Below are 24938 nucleotides of genomic sequence, written 5' to 3'. Positions count from 1 at the left end.
TCCCATCTCTCCCAGCGCTGGCTCCTGCTTCTATAATGAAAACGGAGACTTAGAAAATGGCTGCCCCCATACTGCAGACAGTTTTCTGTCTGCAGTATGGGGGCAGCCATTTTCTAAGAGTCACTTTTCATTATAGGGGGGGGGGGGGGGGGGGAATTTGTAGTTACGCCACTGAAAATTATCTATACCCATTCAATTTAGCTTCTTCACTGCAAAAGTTATTTTATGTAACTGCTAATAATCCAGTAACAAGCAGGCAATGACCACGCACATTTTGGTCCGGCTGGTGGCTAATGTTCATAGAACACTGTCTGTACACCAGATAACTAGAGCTTGAAAAGTAATTCATTATTACCAGTCTATATAATTGTTTTGGCAAAGAACAGTTAAAATCCAATACAGATTCTGAAAGCCAATATTTTGCATTTACAAAATGAAAACAGAGCAAAGCAGTTATGAAAGAAAGAGAAGAGGAAATACAGAGAGGAACAGACAAAATATGCAAAATATTATTAAGTTTAACTTTCATTCCCTTCTTCACATGGTAATTAACTAAATTTACCCCCAAATTAACCCTAGTATGTCTTTAGGGCATACAGATTGTAAACTTTTATGGAGCAGAGACTGATTTGAGTGGTTAAATATTCATTATAAAGTTCTGTGTAATATACTGTATGAGCACTAGAAGAAAAAAAAACGTTATGAAATGGAATGCATATAGATGGCCGCTGATTATGATGCCAGAAGTCAGAAGACTGACAGCAGCATCCCAATGATTCAGATTTCGGACAGGGGTTGGTTAAGTACAGTATACTTAACTTCTCCCCTTAAGGGCCCCATACATCAGCAATTAATTGTGACAATTTTCAGATATGGAGATGATTGCCACAATTAATTTTAGATGTGTGGGCTCCCCCTTTTGGCAATCCCAATCAAAATCGCCAATTGATTGCTTTATCAGATTTTTAACCATGCTTAATAATCTGGTATTATCTGCGGATCTTTTTTTAGATGTGTGGGCATTCCCAATTCGTCTTCCTTATCTATTTACATTATGAACAGCAATCAATTGGGCAATTTCCAGATATGAAGATGCAATCTTTAGATGGAAAAATCTGCCGATCACTGAAATAAATCTGTAATGTGTGGGCAAAGTCAGATAGATTGTAAAATCCATTTATCTGGCCAAAAAATCCCTGGATCTGGAAATCCATAAATTGTGATTGCTGATGTATGGGGCCCTTATCCTCCTAACCTTACTTACCTTATGTCTATCCCTGACCTCCCCTACACACAGCCTAACCCTTCCCCCTTAGTGAATAACTCTCTCTCGCAGCCTAACCCTATACACCTCCTTCCCATGGCCTGATGATAAAGGTCCCCGACATACTTACAGTCGGTATGCCAGCTGGTGGGATTCCGGCATCTGCATTCTCAGTGATGTTAGAATTCTGTAGGCATTGTTGTGGCTGGTTGGGATTCCGGTATCGGGAGTTTGGCTGCCACCATTCTGACCACCGCCATGCTGAACGCATCCCTATTGAACAGATGAATAAGTGTTTCACTTTGTTGGCAGCCAGGTTACAGTATTCAGCATTTATTTTTCATTTCAGATTACAAATGAAAGTTAATGTTCCGGAACAAAAAGAAAGTCATAAAACTATAAAAGTACAGGTAATAAATGATGCTTGTCATGGGTGTGTAAGTAGAATTATGGGCTGAGTTGTGCTGTCTACTCACGACATATGGTTAAGCAAATGCAATAGCTATCTCTACTGTGTAAGCTACTAGACACTCTCTATTTCAAAATACAGTACTCCTGTTTGCAGATATGGCTTCTTGTCCTTTTTCCATCATTGGACAAGTTGTAATTTCTCAATTGTGCAACCAGATTCTTTCATTGTAAAATAAATTGGACTGTCATAGATATAAATCATGAATAATAGACAGAGACAGTTCTAGAAGCGAAAAGTGCCTTTGACTATACCTCTCAACTGTCCCACTTTCTGTGGGGATGTCCTGGGGGGGGGGGGGCAGTTAGGAGTCCCCCTTATCATCCTTGAATAGAAGCTTTGTGCATGCGCACAACATCTATTCCTGCAGCCAGAGGGTTTGGGGGCATGGCTAGCAGCTCACAGAGCCGCTGGCCAGGCCATCACAGTGTCAAAAATGGGTGAATGGCCTCATGGGAGCATCACGAGTATAGGCCATGCCCCCAACATTTTGGGTGTGTGCCTTAGACGCACGCAGAGTCCCTCTTTCTCTCCAATGTTGGGAGGTATGCTTTGATTTTTTTTTGTGTGTGTCAGTATGAACATACATGGAAGGGATATAGAACAGCAGAGTGTGGTTGCATTAAATTTAGGAATTAGGTATTAGGATTGGTCAATTCTAAATCAAGATTGCAGACATCTGTCAGTTGATTTTAAAATGCTTTCAAATACAAAATGCATGGCTCCTGATGCTGCACAAGCTGGCCAGGTGATAGGCCTGAAAGTTGGTAAGTCTTGGAACTTACTGGTTTTGTAAGGAATTCACACATACCTGCGGTATGTGCTGTAACTTGCTTGTGAACTCTTGACATCTGCTAAGATCCATCTGTCTGTGAAACCTGTGACGAAAGAAACCATTTTTATATGGAACTTCATCGGGTGTATGTGATCCTTGTAACAGTACAAAAAAATTACCTTACCTATGTTGGTTTCTCTGCAATGTGGATTCGGTGCAGAACTTGATCCTTCTTGGACAGACAGAGTCTTCAATCAGTATTCACTGTTTATGGTACAGAAGATACCTATTTGGTCAACAAGACTCAGGCCCCCTGTGGTTCCTCCTGTCTCGTGTCCCATCCCTCTACTGGCCCCTTATGCCTCTCCAGCCCTCTGTGCTACTCCTGCCCATGTCAGTTCAGGCCCCATCACTCATGCTTTCTGACCCATCAGCCTCTTACCATTGGTTTTACTCCAGCACCCTGTATCACTCAGCCCTTTGTCACTCCAGCCAACTGCCCCCTGATACTGCAGACTCCCACCCCCTGTTTTTCAGCCTCCTGCTACTCCACTTTCACTGCAACCCCATGCCCCTGTGTCACTCCATCTCTTGCTTCATGTGTTACTCAAGCCCCCTGTCACTCCCGACTCCTGGCACCTGTATCACCCTAACCTCCGGCATCCTGTCATGCCAACCTCATGGCCATTGTGTCACACAAGCCTCATTCCTCCTGTGTCACTCCAGCCACCTGTCCCCTGTTTCATTCCAGCATCCTGGCTACAATGTCACTCCAACTTCCTGCCCCCAGTTACTCCAGCCTTGTGCTCCCTGTGTAATTCCAGTCACCTGTCCCCTGTGTAATTGCAGCCCTCAATCACTTTAGTCTCCTGCCCCCTGCATCACTTTAGAATCCTTACCTCTGTCACTGCATTCTCTTTCCCCTGGTGTAATTCCAGCCTTCTGTCTCCTGTGTCACCCCCACCCAGCCTTCTGCCCATTTAACTCCAACCTTTTCACTGTTTCACCTCTCTCCCCTCTGTTTTACATTTTTTTCCGCTCTCTCTCCCCATCCCCTTTTCTCTCTCATCCTTTTCTCTCCTATGCTCTATCACCTACCCTTTCTCTATCCCTTGCTGTCTCTCCACCTTCTCTCTCTCCCTGACCCTCACTTTCTCCTCTCTTTCTATCTCCCCTGTCCCTTCTCTTTCAACATTATCTTACTACCCTTTCATCTCACCTATCTCTTTATCTTTATCTCTCGCTCTCTCTGTCCTAGTCTCTTCTTTATTTCCCTCCTCCCCTCCTCTCCTCCTCTTTCCCCACACTGTACATATTTCATTCTGGCAGTCAATGTAAATACATTGAGTATACTGAGATTTTGTCTTCCAAAATTAAACTTAATTTCGATAAGCTTATTACAAGACATTATATCATATAGAGATCAGATCATCCTGTATGTTTGATCATTTTTCTTTTCTATTTTGAAATTGGGCTTTACAAAGTCTGCTAGTAGTTATTAGATGACCTTCTTATTCAAACATGACAAGCATTTTATGACTTGAGCCATTATAGATATGCTGAAAGATCAGTGCTCCCAAACTTGGCTTGTACAGTCAATAGAAAATGTTAGAACTCTCTGTCTGTTCTAGTCCACTATAAAAGGCTACATTGATCTATCTGACTATCTAATGTCAAGTGACATTTCCATGTTTAGAATGATAAATAAAAACCTTGTTACAGTATAACTTTGGTGATAGCAGTAAGTCCAGTTCAGTACATGTAAAATAGATGCTAAACTTTGTTGCTGGGTACATACTAAGCGATCCATCTTAATATATAGCGCTCCAACACGGATTGGAAAAATAGATTGTGCAGCTCAAAAATTGTGTGTACACCAATAGTCCGTGTCCGGCAGTTATTCATTGCATGATTGCATCATCCTTTCTGCTGCTAAATGCATCATGGAATTGGCCCTTATTCTGTTTCACTCGCAAAGGCAAATTGCTTTTCAAATGGACAAAACCATGTGCACTGCAGGTGGGGCAGATGTAATGTGCAGAGAGAATTAGATTTGGGTTGGGGTTTTACCTCAAACTGAGATCTATATTACAGTGTAAAAATAAAGCAGCCAGTATTTATTCTGCACAGAAATAAAATAACCCACCCAAATCTAATACTCTCTGCACATGTTACATCTGCTCCCCCTGCTGTTACGTTTCCGGGTGTTACCCAGCAGCCTTGACCGTTGTTTAGGACGGCCACAGTAATTCCTACGCTAACTCTGTTGGTCCGCCCTAAGAATAACCAGTCCCTGCGAATGCTAGGCTTCACCTATAATCGCCACGTCTGAAGGGGTGAATTAAGTCCGCCCCAACTCCGGCGCAACCAGGTCTTAGGAAAGTCAATGGACTGGTGATTCTTGCGGACTGATCTAAAGGAAAAACTGGCTAACAGGGCTGCCTGAAGAAACACTAGCTAGCGGCTCCTGAGCCACAAACCGGCAAACAAATAAATGACCTCATTGCAAACATAAGGTATAAAGTCAAACTAGGTACAATAACACACCACACAACAGGACACAGCAAACCACATATAAGAGAAAGGAATATCTGGTGCAGAATCTGCGGCCACCCTAAAAGGAAAGAGGACTGTCGCAAAAGAGCCAAATTAACAGAATAGTAACACAGAAAATTAACCCACAAGCTGCCAGCCAGGATAAAAAAGATATAACCAGAGCTCTAAGGGAGCACTTATGGTTAACAGGTACTGGCTAAATGGCATGCGGCAGGGGTCCAGAAAATGGCAGAGAGTTCCACCCAGAAGCTGAGGAATCCAAAAGGAGTAAAGCTGACTGGCTGGAAACCTGGTGGGGCTGGCAAGGCCTGAATCCCTTAAAAAGGATTAGGTGACAAATCACCTGCGGCCAAGCTAATGGTGCACCTGGCAATGGCGCGCCTTCCCGCTGTCCCCTATTGCCTTGTTGGACATTATACAGAGTTTGGGTAGGTCAGTCGCACAGGGCAAAGGTTAATAATCGTGGTTATTGAGAAAGAGGCCCCCCGTTGGGTATAATTATGGTATTTTGTGTGGATTCCCAGGGGGTGTGCTACCACTGGACAATTTTATAAGTAGGATATAGGAAGAGACAGGGGTAGGGAGAGCTAAGTGAGCGACCGCACGGCTGTGGAGGCCGGCGTACGCTTCGCAGTTCTTCGTCAGGGCAGAAGAACTGCGAAGCGTACGCCGGCCTCCACAGCCGTGCGGTCGCTCACTTAGCTCTCCCTACCCCTGTCTGACTGCATTTCTAGTCCTTTTAAGGACTCTAATGTCTAGCTTAAAACTGTTATTTGCATTGTGATTATTCAGTCTATATTGCTATACCTACCTTGCTCCTTGGTCACGCCGCCATCTCACTGGCTAATCCAAGCTGGTGGAGCGGGCTATATATAGCCCGGCTTACCCGCCTGGACGCACACACATAACCCTATCTATATCCGTATAACCAATCCACGAGCATATATGAGGTTGTTACCCGATGCCATACACTGTGGTGTGTTATTTATGGAAGGGAATGTGTTGATATGAGACCAGACGTGCTATATTAGCCCATAATACTTGCGGTACCAGGATAAAGAGTACACACCAGGCGATATCTGCCCGCAATTTGTATAGAATCCTTATGACTGTGGGGGTCCACTATTAATGACCCATACGCTACACAGTGACAAGGATTACAATACCCAGTGTGTGTACCCACCCTATAGCTGTGGCATTGGGTGTTTATTTACCTCTTACTAAGCAAGGTAGTGTGAATCTAAACCGATTGACTCAATATCACTACAGTTGAGAACCTTTGAAAAGACATTGTGCACAGACAGGGAGATACTGGTCAAAATTTACTGTGAACAGATTTGTCCCCTGGGCGTGATCCAGGCAACATAGCCGACACGCAGGGAAAGACGACATCTAACAAACAAAAATAAAATTGTAACTGAAGGGAACAGAGCGCTAAGGGACGCCGCATGAGCCCTAGTTTTTAAACTGCACATTTTCTCACTTGTCCTTGTTCCATGTTATATGTAGTATTGTCATATTTTCGCAGCCTTTTTTATTTAGCATATCTAATAAAAGTTATTACGTTTTAAGCGTATAATTAATCTGTGGTGCACCACCATCGAGACAAATCTGCTCTCTTCCTATAGCCTTGTTGGACATGCCTGAGCGTCTCTAGTTGCCGAGCGACCAGCACCAGAGACGCAGTCCCTGCCGGAGGTGGAAGGGGAATCAGCGTCTCTGGTTGCCCGGAAACCATGCGGGCTGACAGGAGTGCTGGAGCTCTCTGTCAGCCCGCAGGAAGGAGTGTACTGCAGCTGGTGGCTAACAGTACCCTCCCTTGAGGAGAGGTTTACAAACTTCTACCACCAGGCTTGTGAGGAAACCCCTGGAGAAACATCCTCCTGAGCCTAGGAGCATGTAGATCCTTATCCAGAACCCATGATCTCTCCTCCGGCTCGAAGCCCTTCCAATGGACAAGTAACTGCAGAGAACCTCTGCAGATTTTAGAATCCAGGATCCTCTCAACCAAAAACTCCTGTTGTCCTTGAACATCCATGGAAGGTCTCCCTTTATCCTCTGCAGGAGAAAAGGAGAGAGTTTAAGGAGAGAAGCATGGAACGTGTTGTCAATCTTGAGATTCTTAGGTATTGGATTAACTCTCTTAATTATCTGATAAGGACCAATAAACCTAGGACCAAATCTGGCTGACGGTTGCCAAAGTTTAATGTTGCGAGCTGACAACCAACAAACCCAGTCGCCCACTTTAAAAGGACAAGGGTGCCTAAATTTGTCAAAGAAGACCTTCTCACGATACGCAGCTTCTTTGAGCGCTATATGAACCTTTCTCCAAATGGTCGTAAAATGGGAAGTTCTTGAGGAAGACAAACCTGGATTATCAGGACCCAGAGCATTGATCCTAGGATGATACCCAAACACAGAGAAAAAGGGTGATACTTTGGTGGAGCCAATATCCGTCGGTAGACCATGCAGCCTAAAGATATGTCACAAGAATAGACCCGCTAAATTTTTAGCAGTTGGTAATTGCTTTAAAGCCACAAAATTAGCAATCTTGCTGAACCTATCGATGACCACACAAATGGTTTGGAACCCAGAAGACTCCGGCAAACCAACCACAAAATCCATGGCAATATGGGACCACAGTCTATCAGGGATGGCCAACGTCATGAGTTGCCCCATGGGTCGAGAGCTAGGTACTTTATGTCTGGCCCAAACTGGGCAGAAAAGAACAAACTCCTTAGTATCCTGAGAAATCCTAGGCCACCAATCAACACGGGAAAGCAGTTTTAAGGTCTTAAGAACCCCAGGATGTCCTGCAATCCTAGTATCATGAAACTTGGACAGCACTCTACTCCTGAATACCTCAGCAATAAAAAGATGCCCAGGAGGAGTCTGAGCAGGAGCTTTGTGTTGGGGCAAAAAACACCCGAGAGAGCATCAGCCCTCACATTCTTAGACCTGGGTCTATAGGTAATGACGAAATTGAAACGGGTAAAGAATTAAGCCCATCGGGCTTGATGAGCATTTAATCTCTTGGTAGCCTCAATGTACTGCAGATTTTTGTGGTTAGTGATCACCAAAACTTGATGATTAGTCCCTTCAAGCCAATGCCTCCATTCCTCAAATGCCCATTTAATGGCTAACAATTCCCAATTTCCAACATAATAATTGGCCTCAAACACGGAAAACTTTTGGGACATGTATGTGAAAGGATGCAGGATTGAAGAGACCAGATCCCTTTGGGACAAAACGGCCCCAGCTCCAACTTCCAATGCATTGACCTCCACAACAAAAGGAAGATCAGGTTTAGGATGTCTGAGGATAGGAGCTCATACAAAGGCTCGCTTGAGAGACAGAAAAGCCTGTTCGACTTGGCAAGACCACTTGGAAGGATCTGCCCATTTCTTGGTTAGAGCCACAATGGGAGCCACCAGGTCAGAAAAACCACCATGTCTATAGTAGTTAGCGAAAGAATCCTCGCGATCCCCACTGGAGGCGGAAGGGGAATCAGCGTTTCTGGTTACCCGGCAACCAGAGAGCGATGCGGGCTCACAGGAGCGACGGAGCTCTCTGTCAGCCCGCAGGAAGGAGCGTGCCACTGCCTGCGGCTAACACCTTCAGTGCACATGGTTTTGTCCATTTTAGAAGGAATTTGCCTTTGCGGGTGAACCAGAATAAGGGCCATTGTGCCAGTGTCCACTGCATTTTGTGCAGTTTGTATGGATAGTACAATGTATCGTGCCATCGCTGGGTACAGACATTGCTTAGTGTGTAACCAGCATACCAGTTTGTCTGTTTAGTTATACCCCTCTCACACCACCAAAATAACCTGGGCTATTGTCACGTTGAGTCAGGGCAGTGTAAACGGGTGACCTAGGTAATGTCACTCGTGTCCCGTTTACAGCATAGGTGGATCCTTGGAGCTTGATCTCATCTGCAGTTGCCCACAGAGCAGGTAACTCTGCATGCGTGAGCACTGTAAATGGGTTAACCCCAGAGAAGCCAGGGTCAAAGCTGTGGTGTAAAGGGGTCTGTTCCATGTCTGACCCATGTGTGAACCATATTTTGGCATAAAAGGGGTATTAGTGTCTAGCATACTAAATTACACATTATTCTTATGTCCTTTTAAGCAAGGGGACTTGACCAAATAGGTGGCTATTATTTACATTCAACAGCAGTCCCCTATATTTAATTATCACAAGTCATTGGATTTACATTTATTTTGTTTTTGTTACATTTTATATAGAAAGAGACAGAACCAATTTCAGATCTCTATATGCCTTCTCTTCATAAAAATGAAAACATACAGGAAGTGAACAAGGATTTGTATAAAACTCCAGGAACACCTAAACTGCTTGAGGGGTAAGTACTGAAATTGTCTTACTGGATCTTTTATGATTAAGTCAAAGCACAAGACATCATTCTGTTACTGCCCAGCAATAAAAGGTAAATGTAATGGTTACTTTTTTTTAGGACCCATTTTTTAAGTTATAATTGTGCATATTATGCTAGACACCAGGGGCGGTATGTAATGCCGCCCGAGGTAAGCGGCAGTGTGAGATGCTGGCCGAACTCTGACATTTTTTTAAAGGGGCAATCACTTGCAAGGCTTGATTTTGCCTTGTAAGTGATTGCCCCTTTAAAAAACTTCCGAGTCCTGCCACCATTCCGCACTGCAGCTGAACGCAGGCGGCATTACATTTTGCCCCAGCTATGATTATGGTTTGGGTTCTTCCCGCACAGCATTTTCCAACTGATAAAAAACTAAGGGAATTGGATGTGTTGGTGCTGCTCATGGGAGTTGGAAATATTGTAGAATGCATATGAAATGTTTTCTGTGCCACAGAGAGCACACAAAAACAAAGGAATAGTCTTTTTGGGGAACTCTTTTGTATAATGTATTTATTAAAATACAACTTTACATGCTAATTTATTCAAATATTATCAAAGGTTTAAACAAGTATTGACTACTTGATTAGTAAAGCAAAAATGATCGTGCAAAACCTAATGGTAAATGTTCAATGCTATTGCCCTAGTTAGTACATGGGCTATATGGTGGGGGGGGGGCTTGGGCTTTTTGACTGCACACCCTAATTACAAACATAATGAGAGGTGCTACCATGCTGAGACTTGTAGTTCCACACAGAAAGAACAAAAATAAGACAGATACCCACTCTATAGTACCAAGCACTGCTAATGGGAATAATTATAATGAACTCTGCAATCTAACATAGAGCAAAAATCAAGGTGTTTGACATCGTTTTTATTAAGAATATGGGCAAACTAACCAGCTTCCAGATGACCTCAATCCCGGGTAACTTGACCCGGTTTATTATTTAAGGCCTTTCATACCAAGCTGTGACCTTGGTAAAAATCCAAGTTATTTTTACATTGGAAAAGGGGTAGAACTGACTACCCCAGGAAAAGGGCCAGAATTGACTGCCCCTGACTGAACTGACTAAAAGAATAGTAAAAAGGACATATTCACAGAAACATTTGACACTCTTTTATGCTAAAGTTGGATTGCTATTGAGTTTTGTGTGCAATACGTTACAAGTGATCAGTAATTAAGCACTGTGGTCTGTCAGTGTGGTATGACGACAGTTGGGATTCCGATGGTCAGTATACTGACATCGGAGTCCCAACTGCTGGTTCCTTAGACAGGGGAGTGAGGATCCCAGCTTCGGGTATTTAACAGTCGGGATTCCAATGTCAGTATACTGACTGTCGGAGCGCCATCCTGCACCCATAGTAAGTGACTTACATTGATTACACAGTTAACTGTTACACTTTAGTATATATTTAAAAGTTTTGGCACAAATGTGTTATTTGAAACTGTTTACAAGTATTAGCTTTATGTCACCCTATAGGACTGTAACAGAGGCGCTTGACACAACTGTACCAGAAGAGTCTGACATATTGAACTGCCAAGTGAGTAATGCAAGCAATTTACAGTACTTCAGAAATGCTAAATCACTAGTTCTTATTGTAAAATGTCAATGTATGATTATGAAACAGTAAACAGTCTATTATAGGCAATACTTTACTTTTCATTACATATGTAGCGTTTAGGAATTATGGGTAAATTGCGCATGCATGTGCGCGGCACTGCCTTAGCATCAAGGGACGTTAACAATGCCTCTCGCAGTGAGGATTTATACGCAAAGTGATTGACTGTCTGGATGTATTTGGGGTGGCAGAAGAAATGAAGATATGTTAGGACCATTTTCAAGGCATGTCTCAGCCTGCGACTGCGATACCATTTGCAGTTACACAGGCTCCGGTGTCTCACTCACAACTCTGAATCAGGCGAACAGTTTGAATTGTATTCCCAGAAAGGCACTGTTACATACTGAAAAGCTAATAACAGTACAGAAAAAATGCTGGGTGTTCCTGGGTGGTGTCCGGAAGGTGGCTTGAAGAGAGTGCAAAAATCTGCCACACAGGCTTGTAATGGGCGTGCATTAGGCATGTCACTGGAAGAGTGCTGCAATCTTAGTTCTTGGACTGTCTAGCAGGGACGTAACTGGAATTTTGTGGGCCCCATACCAAAATATTGCTGTCACTACAATGCCCCTTAGGGGGAGAAGAGGAGAGTAAGTGTAGTGGGAGACAAAGAGACAAAACAGGTGTCGGGGGGAAAAAGAGAGAAAAAGTGGAGCGTGAAATAGAAGGAGACAGGGGTGGTCAGGGAGAAAGAGGACTTCATTGAAAAAGAGAGAATGAGAGAAAGAGCCAGAGAGGGTTTCAGAGAGAAAGAAAGAGAGAGAGAGAGAGAGAGAGAGAGAGTGAGTGTCAAAGAGAGGAAGAGAGACGGTCTCAGGGAAGGAGAGATAGAGGATGTCAGAGGGAAAGGGAGAGAGAGAGCACACCAGGTAGAGAGAGGAAGAGACTGTCAGAGAGGGAGGGACAGAGTGTGTCAGTAAAAGAGGGGGAAATAAAGACTTTGTCAGGGAGAGGGAAGAGAGATCATTTCAGGGGGAGGGGAAGGGAGGGATAGAGTGTCAGAGAGAGAGAGAGAGAGAGAGAGAAAGAGAGAGAGAGTGAGAGGGAGGGAGAGAGAGCGAGTGTTATGAGTGTTATGGTGTCGACGTGGCATAAGGGGGAGGGGCAGGCCACGCGGCCGGCGACCCTGCACAACTGAGGGGGGGAGGGGGTCGGGCTGGTATCCCCATCCCCCTTTTCACACCTGGGTGGACAAGGGCAGCCAGTGAGGCACCTGGGGGGATGGCGTGGCCGGGAAGCATTGGAGGACGATCCCACCCACCCCTTTTTATGGCATAAGTGCGTGATGAGGTTTATACATGTCAAGTTGATACTGTAACGGTATTTTTTGCGAGTTATGTGCTATGTCGCAGTTGGTGCAGTGATGTATTGGAACGGTATTTTGTATGAGTTATGTGCTATGTCAAAGTTGTTTCATTGATGTATTGTAATGGTATTTGGTATGAGTTATGTACTATGTCATAGTGGTTGCATTGATTTATGTTGCAGGGCGGGAAGAGGCGGTGCGCAAGGCAGGCGGAGGAGGGGTAGCAGATTTACCCTCGGCGTGGTGCCACACGCCAGGCTCCAGCTTTCGACGGCAGGCCTTCGGCTGCGCGCCAAGCGAGAGTGATCTGTGGGGGCTGGCTCCCGAAAATGGGAGGGGGCATTGCCGAGACACTTGCACCTTGCCCACCTTGCCCACCGCTCTCTGTCCTGCAAAACATTGGTTAAGGATTGTGAATAAAACGGTGGCCAATGATTTAATCCCAAAGCTTGTCTCAGAGTATGATTTTAATACTAATTTAATAGGGACGATTTAGCAGAGGCACAGCAGGCCGCCCTCTCTCCTTTAAGCAAGAGAGGCACTACCTTATTACCTAGAATAGACCATTGGAGGGCATCAACAGCCAGATGATGGACAGCAAGAGGGCATGAGCTGAGGAGAGACAGGGACAGGCAGTCAAATTGACAGTGCCCTATATTGGGGCATAGATGGGGAGATGGACAGGAGGATGAAGAGACAGGCAGACAACACCATACTGGGGCATAGATGGAAAAACAGATGGGTGGTGGGCATAGATGGACAAATGAACAGTGGGGGCATAGACAGACAGAGACAGAGCTCCATATCTGTGAACAGTCTGACAGACGGGAGGGTGGAGGGGATAGACAGACGGAAGGGAGGGGAGCATAGATAGATGGACAGAACACTATATGAGGGGATAGACTCACAAACAAAGAGGGGGCGGCTCACCTTCACAGGGTCTGTAGTCTCCAATAGCTGTCTAAATCTTCCTCTCCAAAATGGTGTGGCTCTGGATAGTGATAGCAGCAGCAGCAGCTCCTCCTCCATCAATGGAGCGTCTCTTTGCAGTGACACTGGGTCCCTCTTCCTGATCTCCCCTACCACCTTGAAGTGGCCCTGGTCAGCAACAGTGGGGCTACTCTCCCTCCCCCTCCTCCACGAAGCAGCTTGGACGGCAGAAGATGGTCCTCCGCCACGGAGCATTTCCAAGCAGTAGCAGGGATTCAGTATTGAATCCCGGCGGTCGGGATCCCGGCGTTCAGAATCCCGACGCCGGAATCCCGACAGCCGAAATGCCGACAAGGGGGGGACGTGGATCGCCCCCCCCCCCCCCCCCCTTGCGGGCTCGCTGCTTTCGCCACGCAGCGGGCCCGATGCCTCGCTACGCTCGGCACACTAATTTATTCTCCCTCCAGGGGTGTCGTGGACACCCACGGAGGGAGAAAGTGTCGGCATTTCGGCGGTCGGGATTCCGGCGTCGGGATTCTGAACGCCGGGATCCCGACCGCCGGGATTCAATACTGAATCCCTGCTACTGCTTGGAAATGCTCCGTGGTGGAGGACCATCTTCTGCCTTCCAAGCTGCTTCGTGGAGGAGGGGGAGGGAGAGTAGCCCCACTGTTGCTGACCAGGGCCACTTCAAGGTGGTAGGGGAGATCTGAACGCCGGGATCCTGACCGCCGGGTTTGTAACTGCATCCCAGTAGCAGTGGGTCCTCTTCCCTCTCTTCACTAGTGGCTGCCTCCCTTATTTCCTCCCATGTAGTAAATATGCTGGCCCTGAACCCCTGGTGGCACTACTATTTTTAAAGGTAAAGTGGGGTTAGGCAGGGAAGGGGGGTTAGGTTTAGTCACGGGGGGGAGGGACGACGACTAAGGGTTAGGCTGCAGGAAGGGAGAGTTTGGATTAGCTACTTAGAAGAGGGGTTTAGGATTAGGTGGGGGTATGGGAGGAGCATTAGAGCTAAGTTGGCACGAAAGTGGTAAGGGGGGGGGGGGGGATTTCCTACAATGGGATGCCGGTGTCAGTATTATGAATGCTAGCATCTCCACTGCCCGTGTCATCCGTATTTATCCACCAACAACAATTCTTTTTATGTTATGAAGAGGTTGTCTGCTATAAAGAAGTTTTCAAATATTTTAGTCAGACCCCCTTTTATGTTCAAATGTTATAAAGTATGACAGATACTTCCTTGTATATAAATATCAGACAATGCTGACACAAACCAGGGAGAATCCATCTGAAACACGCATAAATATTGTTTAGAAAATTAGCAGATTTACATTTTAATGGGCTTTTCATAATTCTGTACATTTGAGTATCCCTTATCCAAATATACATTATGCAAATTATTCCGAAAACCATAGTTTCCAAAATGTTATTTTTTGTATTTATTTATTTTTGCTAAAAGTACTACTGGAACATCTGTAACTGGCACTACAGGGGACATGATCTGTAACTGGCATTACTGGGGACATGATCTGTAACTGGCACTAAATGTATGCAAGAAAATAATTGCTTGGCATTCAAAATCAGTGCCTGAGATAGTACACAAATTTTGTTTCATGTTTTGAAACCTTGTTTCCTGCACAAATAAAATATATTTGTGTGTATTTCATGTAATTGATGTGTTTATACAACATAAGTGCAAGATACCTCATTGAAATATAAAAATATTCCAAAATATGGAATAATTGGTTATTCAAATGCTTCCAGTCCCGAGAATTTTGGATAAGGGAAACTCAACCTGTATTACTTTTTTATTGTCCGGTGCCAGTATTTACTTGCACAGGATTCTGTACTGACACGCAGCATTTATTTTTTTATTTTTATAAGATTTTATTAAAGAACTGTACAATTGTATACAAAAAGATAAAGGAGAAGTACGGCAAATGTATCATTCTATATATACAAATAAAAAACATGAAATTAAGAAGTCATTTGAAACATAAATAATAAATGGTTGTCATTCTTAATGTATAAAATAGAACAAAAAAAGCTGAAAAAGTCACATAACACAAAACTAGCTGTATTAAATTAAGCAGAATACTCAATAACATCTGGGTAACAAAAGAACAATACGAATGGCAGTGCACCCGATTTGCGAGTCTCAAGGTTGTACCATGAAGTTAAATGTACTGCTTTCGAGGGAATCTTAAGATAAGAGGATAGAGATTGAATATAAGGCTGCATCCAAATAGCAAAAATACAATTTGCACCCTTCTCTTTATGGAGAGACATCTCTAGTCAGTCCATTTGAAGAGATAGGAGACTCGAGGTAAGAACAGAGATATTGACAGGGTATCCATTGGGATAGGATCGTTTTACGTACTCACTTTTGATAAAAGTGAGTATGTAAAATTTTCATTAAACGGTTCTAAGGAGAGGCAAGTAGTAGTAGAGGTGAGTAAATGTCCAAAAGGGCCCATTCAGGTATAGGAGAGAGGGGACTATTGCACATGGTCTGTATATATTGTCTAACAGTCAACCAGAAATAATTGACTTCTGGGCAACCCCACATGCAGTATTGCAGGTCCAGTGTAGCGCATTCAAAACTCATTTGAGTCAGTTGCCATACCCATTAACATCCTACGCTTTGGGGTATAATAGGAGGTGGTATAGTAATTTATACTGCATCTTAATATAAGAGGCTGACACTCAGGGCCGTCGGCACCACTAGGTAGCTTTAGGCTTTGCCTAAGGTGCCGGCCACTGGAGGGCGGCACTGAGTAGCTGAAGAAAAGCAACACTCTGCGCAGGGAGGAGTAAAACCTGCCACCACCAGCCCATTTATCATCTCAGCCACCCGGGGCACGCCGCACTATCTCCAGGGAAAAGTATGTCTCCCGACCCCAGCCACAAGTAGCCCACGCCCCCGTGTGTAGCAGGTCGGCGGCGGCCGCCTGTAGCACTCCCCCTACCCCCCCAGCTTGGATGTCAGGCTCAGCGTCGCGGTTGCTGCGGGTAGCTCCCGCATCCCGCCCCCACTTGGAGCAGGTCAGCGGACCGTCTGCAGCACTCCCACCGCCCCCCAGCATGGATGTCAGGTTCAGCACTGCGGTGGCTGCGGGTAGCTCCCGCACCTCCCCCACCCGTGGAGCAGGTCAGCGGCGGCCACCTGCAGCACTCCCCTCACAACATGGACGTCAGCAGCGGCTTTAGCATTTTCTCATGAGGTGCCAGGTATGGGGGGGGGGGGAGGGGAGGTAGGACATACACTGAAAATTTGCATCGGCCCTGTTGACACTAAGGTCAAAAAGGCAAAGAGAAGTGCGGGTAAGGGTACAGTGGGCAAATCTATGGACCATTTTGTCAGTCCCGTATTGTTATCTAACTTTCAGCTGTCATTTAACGTGAATATATAGTAAAGAAGTCGTACATGGTCTATAGCAAGCATTTTATTCTTTAATCCGATTCATATTTCCCTTTTATATTAAAGATACAACAAAAAGGAGCTCAGGAAACTGCGCAGAGCAGCAAACAACAAGGGTCATCACTGTTGGTACTGTACATTATTGAACAATGCACATTTCTAGAAACAACTTCCTTACTTGAGAGTTGCTGTAAGACGTCATTGTCAAAGTGCAGATAAAAAAAAACTACTTTGTTCTTGAAAAAAAAACAGACAAAGTGTCAGATCCCATGTTAAATTGTATCACATTGTCAGGAAAAAAAATATTTCCCTTGCCAGCACGATAACACTTACTGGAACCATATAATTTATTTATCTGGGCCTCATTCAGAATAGATCGCTAAATATAGAAAAAGCAGTTGCTACTATCAAAAATTTGCCACCCAGAAAGAAAAACGCCCTTTGCATACGCAAATCCATTTGCAAAAACCGTAAGTACTTTCCATCTGTGCCAGTCATAGGCTTCCACAATTATGCTAAAGCATCAGACTGGAAGTGGTCATTGCTGACATCAGAGACCCATCTGATAAACACCTTTTAATGCCTGCAATTGGACACACCCACAAAATGCCATATTTCCTCCCCTTAAACTCTGGCTTCCTGTCAATCAAATGCGATTGCATTGAAACAGAATGCATACTCACAATTATACGCAAATTGCAGCCGAGCATGAGTGATGTAGATGTGCAGTCCTTCATTAATCGATCGGATTGCATTTTCTCAACTTAGCGATCCATGCTGAAGTATGTCTCATACTTGCATCAGGCATTTGCAATCAGTGGCGTAACTATAAATTTTGCTCCCCCCTGCCAAAAAGTTTGTGCCGCCCCCCCCCCCCCCCCGGGACTCCTCTCCAGCGTGTGACGTGATGACATCACATGCGTAAGGGAGAAGCCGAATCAGGAGAGAGGAAGATAGACCAGCATACACTGCTGCTTCCCTTGGCTCCAACGCATCCCAGGCCGCCCTAGCATGCCCATCTGCCCGCCCATCCTGTACAAAGTAGCCAATAGCTGGCTCTGTGTACAGTCAATTGAATCAGTGGGGGAACTGTTTGCAATTGCAAAAACAAGCTCTTAGTACCTGGACACTAATTTCATTATGCCTTTAGCCCTATTAGCATACAGTATATATACAGTACGTTTTTACCTTCCAGACTATATCCTGCTAGCTATGTCGGCTATTCTAGCTCGCCCGTACTCATACATTTTTTTATTTAAAAAATCAATAGTTCAATAATAAATCTTAAGCATCTTAGGGAGTTTTTCATATTTGATTGCTGAGCTGCTAATTTTCAGAGCCCTGCGATCAAGTATATGCTGCCCAGACTGAGTGAAATCTTACCCCGTGCAAGCTTTCAATTTCTTAGCAGGGCTTAGGAATATAGCTGGATCGTCCATTTACTGCAAATCCAGCAGCTCACCATCAAATGATTTTTCGGTACTTATGTATTATCTGGGCTCCCATGTTAAATGCACCCCATTTTTTCATACCCCTACTATCCAACTATGCATGGAGTTGATTTTATATAGTGTGGCGAGCGCAGCGAGCCACCGTGCCCGAAGCGTGGCGAGGGGACGTGGTCTCATAAGAAAAACGGCAGCCCAGATATTACATAAGTACCGATTTTTCCAGTGTGTGCAGTATATCCGTGTCCCTAGACTTACTCAGCCAGTACAATAGAATTAGTTGGATCGGGGCTGGACATAGCAAGCATTCCACTCGAATGTCTGGGCACATTTGTGTTTTCCCTGACACTGCCAAAAAAAGAATGGTTACCACCAGCGGTGGTATTTACCTATGGGCTACAGGACTGCAGCCCACATGGTAAAATCCACCTCTGAGCTTTGACAAGTGAAGCCACATGCAGTCGGTGAGACTGCTTTGGCTTCACTGTGAATTGCAGTGACTTCCTATTTGAAGTTCGACCTGCCAGTCACCCAAGTCAGTGCCATTGGGAGGTGTTCCCTCCCTCCGGGATGCATCTATGGGCTGCTTCCTCTGCAGCCCATAGAATTTGGGGTATACCACCTGCAGTGTATAGGTGGCATTTAGCTTCTATGGGCTTGTGCCAAAGCAGCCCATAGAAGCTGAGGGCCAGCGCATGCGCAGTACTGAGAACGCTACTGCACATGTGCTGGTTCCATGACCACGGAGGGGACCGGTAGGGGGCAGTGACAGTGGGGATCAGGCTGTCAATGGTGTAGACCAGCAGCGGATAAGGGGTGGGGGGCTGCATCACTGCCAGCGGCAGCCCCCCTCTGACACAGAGGTAGGAGGCACCACTGGTTACCACTCACAAATTACTATAAAAAAAGTAGCAGGATTTTATCACAGGAAGGACTTGTGCATGCGTACTATGAGCCGTATGCATGCACATGCTATCGATAATCGCCTGGCTTGTAAATTTGCAGCCGTGAAAACAGGTCTGAATAACCCCCTTAAAACATATCAACTTTTTCATAAAATTGTTCTGGCACAAAAATGGGTGACCATAGAGTGTAGAGACCAAAAAGTGCAAAGTAACCATGCAGTGTACTGTGACCGTACATACAGTTTAAAGTGACCATACAGTGTGCACTAACTATACAGTGTATGGTAACCATAAATACAGTATAGAGTGATCATTCATACAGTGTAGAACTGTAGATTGACCTTACAGTGTAGAGTGACATCCATACAGTGTAGATTGACCATACAGTGTAGAGTGACATCCATATCGTGTAGAGTGACCATACAGTGTAGAATGACCATACATACAGTGTAGAGTGACCATCCATACAGTGTAGATTGGCCATACAGTGTAGAGTCACCATCCATAGAGTGTACAGCAGGGGTGGGTAACCTCCGATCCGTGGGCCGGATACGGCCCCCGCAGCCAGTTTGCCCGGCCCGCCTGCCCGCCCGCCTACACGCATGCCCGCTTACCCTCCCTTCTGCAATACAAATTGGAGCGATGATGCGCCCGCCCGACAAGATAAGGGGAGAGCTGTGGAGAAGACGCGCCCGCCAATCACTGCAGGCGGTAGGGACTTGGATGCTCTCACGAGTGTTGCACTGCATGGGCGGTAGCATTACGAGAGGACAGAGTCCATCAGCCACCGCAGCAGCCACCATCACGCTGTGCAGCCGGAGCTACAGTAATACCTATTAAGTGTAAAAAATAAAGGTAAATGCTGCTCCCAGCTCATCACTTTCCCTAGCTGCCTCTTGCGCCGCTCCTCTCGCCCAACCACCCAGCCTCACTCATGCTGACCTCCCTTCCCCAGTGACTGACAGATCCAGGGGTTGTTATTTATTTATAAAAAGTGACAGTGTGGAGGAAGGGGGGTGTCAACCCCAAACAGGTTTATGTGATTCCTAATCAGGGCAGCATGGCCACACGCCCTTAGAATAAAATACAGAAAAAAATGGCAATTGAAGCACCTCCCTGGCCGCACTGCAGCCCAGCACACAGCAGCAATGGGGGAGTATTTATGATTTATTTATTTATTTACAGTTTCTTATACAGGTTGAGTATCCCGTATCCGAATATCCCTTATCCAAATTATTCCGAAAACCATACATTCCAGAAAGTGAAAAAAAAAATATTTTTTTGTTAAAAACTCACTGGGGACATTTGTAACAGCATTACTGAGGACATGATATGTAACTGCCACTATATATGTACAAGAACATGATTGCTTGGCATTCAAATTCAATATCTGAGATAGTACACAAACTTTTTTCATGTTCTTGAAACCTTGTTTTTTGAACAAATAAAATATTTGTGTGCATTTCATGTGTTTGATGTGTTTATACAACATAAATGCAAGATACTTCAAAATACATCATTGAAATATTAAAATATTCTGAAATACGGAATAATCCGTTATCCAAAATTCTCCTGGTCCCGAGCATTTTGGATACGGGATACTCAACTGTATAGCGCAGCAGATTCCGTTGCGCTTTACAATAGTAGACAGTGATGAAACAAACTGGGTAACAACAGACAGACTTGGAGGTAGGAGAGCCCTGCTGCAAGCTTACAATCTATAGGGAGTATCAGGCCTTCCCTGGGTCCGTTCATCAGGTCTCGGCCCGGGTAATTCGTACCCCCCCTCTTGGCACCCCTGTGTACAGTGACTATAAATACGGTGTTGAATGACCATAGTGTCCTCAGACACCAGTTGTTCGAACGCCACACATTTTAAGAACTTGGTAGCTTCCCCACCTATTTGCACTTATAGGGCCTACACACATACCGATTTTGGCCAGTGATATAGCATGCCAGATTTAGCATAGCAGATTTCCTTTGAGCACAAAATCATCTATATCGCTTAGAATGTGCAAAATGTGTCAGCGATATGCCTCAGCTATTCTGCTTAGCGATTTAGGCATGGCAGATTCTTCTCAAGCAAGGGAACCCACAAGCACCCACAAGCATGCTTTATTTTATAACATTGGTGGCACAGTGGTCGCCTTACATCCCCCCCCAAACAACCTCTTGCCCATATTCTTGCGCTGGGGGGCCGGGGGTGCGGTGGCTGGCACATGACACACTCACCCATAAAGTTTACATTGGTGGCACAATGGACCCCTCACATTACCACCCCACCCCACCTGTAATCATGCGTTGGTGGTGCATAGTGGATAGCATAGTACTTACCAGCTCCGGAGGGTTCACAGCGCGTGGTGTCTGACAGCATTAGCATGTGCAGAATGGAGAGGAGGGCTCAGGGAGTGTCCAGATGAGGAAAATCGCTGGTCACTTGAGCACAAAAAAAAGACACCACACAAAAGGCGCCCGATATGCAGGGTCTTGCTAAGCGATTTTACTAGATTGATGGGACATGCTCATTCTTCTTCTTATTGCGATTTAGACCTGCGGGGCCGCGCATCTATATAGATATAGCCTCCACACACACACCGATGTATGCTTAGTTTCTAAGCGACCTAGCTAAATCGCTTAGAAAATGGCTCAAAATCCGCATGTGTGTAGGCCCCATTAGAAATTCTAAGCAGTAACTTGATACTTGATGGAGCACGCAGCCCAGATAATACTTCTGCAAAAGTGCAGCATATGGACAAGTGATTTTATTTGTGTCAGCATTTCCACAATGTACAGCACTGCGTATTGAGCATCCTATACTGTAAATAAAGATCAATAAAAAATGGTTAAAAGCCTGCTTGTCTCTATAGAAGTTCAGGGTTTGGAATATTGTTGCCACCTGGTCATTTCATTTCTCCCGTAACTGGTAAAACAGGAATTGTTGCCAGTATCACTAACTAGTTATCAGCATGTCAAAATGACAGAGCAATATAACAGTAATGTTAGAGCCAGTGGGTTTGTGTATCCAAATGGAGCAACACTTTAATTGCTCCATCAAGTACTATCTAGTGACCCACAGCAGGCATTAAACTTAAATTCCCCCATAGAAGTAAGGAGCTGTGTTAGAAGTGAGGAGCTGTGTTAGAAGTGAGGAGCTGTGTTAGATTTTTATTATAAAGAATCTGGTAGAACATAACAGAAAACCAGGCCAGATTTACAATGTCATGGCCATAGGCGTGCGCACAGGGGGTGCCAGGGGTGCACAGGCACCTCCTAATGACCGGCACCCCCCGCACAATTGCAGCACCTCTAATGACTGTCAGCGACAGTGCCCCCTCCCCCGGCTGGCTAGCCGTACCTGCGCTGGCCTGGCTGCAGTGGCTGGGCTCCTTTAGCATGAGTTTTTTAAAGGGGGCGTGGCCACGGAGGTCCGTGATTAGGCCACGCCCCTGACATGTCCTGTGCTCGGGTGGAGAGTGGAGACGGACAAGTGAAGCTGCAGCCTACCTAGTGAACTGTGGCAGGCTGGCTCCTGGCTGAAGCCTGCAGGTAATGCGTGCAGAGACTGGGGACAAGTGAATAAGGGTGTGTGTGACATACTGTATACTGTGAGGGAGTAGTGAGCTGTGTGTGAGAATGCAGTGAGGGGAAGAGAGGGGCCTGATTCAGGATCGTTCACTAAGTAGCAATCTTTTGCTGCTTAGCAAGTGGAACACCGCCTGCCGAACCCCTGTAAAATGTGAATAGGGTCAGTTTGTGCTTTGTAATGTGAATATGGATCACTACGAACTGTGTAATGGGAACGCCCAGTAGGCGTGATGAACACGCCCCTCCAATGGTGCACCCCCTAAGGAAATGGGCTGCGCACGCCTATGGTCATGGCTGGTAGTCAGGACTACAGCCCTGGGCCAACACTTAAAAAGAGGACCATCACAGCACCATGGTGATGAACAGAACCCTATTTGGCCACATGGTCAGCCATAAATCATAAAGTATTAAATTATATATCTATTTAAATCACAAAATTATGCACTTTTTCTAGTTTCTTACACTAGTAGAGTAGGGGGTGTACACATCCACATTGTGCTGACCACACCCACACAGCATTGGCGACACCCACACATCACTAGTCACATCTTCCTTTCTCACATTAGGCCCTTTCTCAGGCCTATATGGGGAAGGACCCCCTGGATATCCTTCATGGACAAAGGTATAAAGGATGGAGGATCTTTACAATTTTAGTTTTTCTCTAATTACTTTCTTCATTCATTAGATCCCAGGCTCGTATGAAGAGGAGCATCAAAAGGAAGCTCATGTAATAGAACAAGGACCTCAAGCAATACTGGTATAGTATACACACGTCATGGATTGTATTTATTTATTTTTAATTAAATGAAACTATTAATAAATTACTTGCATGTTATCTATATTCATTGTACTTAAGGAAGATAACGTTGTACAGAAACCATCTGACCAAATAGAAACAACTGCTGGGTTGCATGAAGGATCGAAGGAGGTAACTAATATCTGTTATATTGCACATTACAAATATTATATAAACATTGACAAGTAATCAGTCATATCCAGTGACTTTGGAAAACTGTGCCATAGTGTGCCCATTTATTTATTAATTACCCTAATTTGCATTAATCATGTACATTTTCATTTGCGGATAAATTATTTAGGAAGTACATGTTTTCCTTGGTGATCCCATAGTTTGTTGATGCCCGTGGTTTCCTAGATCATGGGTTCTCATGCAGCCAACAGTGCGTTCGTGTCTAACATCATGCTGTCAATGCTGTATTCTGATTATACTCTCCCTGTTTTACTGCGCCATTACTGGTAAATATTCCGATTTATTATCAGGTACAAAATGCAAAAGAGGCTATTAAAAAGCAGAAGATACATATTGCGAAAAGTGGACCCCTAACGAAACAGGTACACCATATAACTAATACATTTAATTAATGCAACGTAATAAAAACAATAAATGTGTAAATGTGCCTTTTAAAGTCAATATGTAACATTATTTCAAAACTGCATTTATTTTTGACTCTCCTGGTTTTATTGTGACATAAATGTTCTGATTTATTGCTAGATACAAAAAGCAGATAAAGCTGATAAAAACAACAAGTTGCAAACTGAGCAAGAAGGACTTCTAATAAAAGAGGTACCTACATATAGCTAATAATGTACATCTACGTTACATACGGGCATAGGCACTCACGGGTAAGTGTTAGCATTGATGGGGTACTGGTTTAAGCTGGGGGGAGGGTTAGGCACTAAAAAGGGAAGGTTAGGATAAGGCTGCGGATGGAGGAGGGTAAGGGTTAGGCATCAGGTAGGGAGGGTTAGGAGGTAGGGGAAAGGGTAAACATACTTACATCAGCTCTGCCGGGCCCTGATAAAATGAAGGGATATGGCCACACCCCTGCTAAATTAAATAAAAATAAAAATAAAGCAGGGACGGGTGTGGCCATGAAGTGTGATAGAGAGTACTGGCTGTCGATGCAGCTGCCTCTTCCCCCAGCTTAGCACACAGCACTGAGCAGCATCGTGCTGGGCTGATGAGAGAGGCTGTGCTGCAACAGGGGAGCAAGGGCAGATTTACGGGGGGGGGGGGGGCTGGAATCACTGCAGAGGGTGAGGGATATACTCCTCACTGCTGCCGGCTGCATCTGCACCCGCACCTACAAAGTAATGATTGTAGTGATGATGGGGAGGTGATGACGCCGCCTCTCTCACCCAGCAGCTGATATAGCAGGGCTTTCTCTCCCCATCCTGCCATCCTATTGGCTGATGGGCTGTAAATTAGGTGGTTTGCCACCCTGATTGCTCACAGACAGTGTCGGGAGTGC

The 24938-nt window shown here is 45.0% G+C and overlaps 1 protein-coding gene across 15 annotated transcripts in view; it reads left to right on the top strand.

The window, feature by feature from the left end:
• CCDC7 (coiled-coil domain containing 7) overlaps positions 1–24938 on the top strand; it is a 178964-nt gene that overhangs the window by 61638 nt on the left and 92388 nt on the right. For 14 of the 15 annotated variants that reach the window (XM_083188854.1, XM_083188862.1, XM_083188867.1 and 11 more), the window contains 8 exons: positions 1614–1674; positions 9311–9426; positions 10935–10995; positions 16797–16859; positions 23354–23425; positions 23525–23596; positions 23947–24018; positions 24179–24250. In XM_083188854.1, coding sequence (XP_083044980.1) covers positions 1614–1674; positions 9311–9426; positions 10935–10995; positions 16797–16859; positions 23354–23425; positions 23525–23596; positions 23947–24018; positions 24179–24250 — 589 coding nt within the window. The remainder of the gene's footprint in view (positions 1–1613; positions 1675–9310; positions 9427–10934; positions 10996–16796; positions 16860–23353; positions 23426–23524; positions 23597–23946; positions 24019–24178; positions 24251–24938) is intronic. The other variant, XM_083188857.1, reaches the window with a different exon arrangement.

Source organism: Crinia signifera, chromosome 5 (assembly GCF_055691185.1).
Source record: "Crinia signifera chromosome 5, ASM5569118v1, whole genome shotgun sequence".
NCBI lineage: Eukaryota > Metazoa > Chordata > Amphibia > Anura > Myobatrachidae > Crinia > Crinia signifera.
This window is presented reverse-complemented; position numbering and strand designations above follow the sequence as displayed.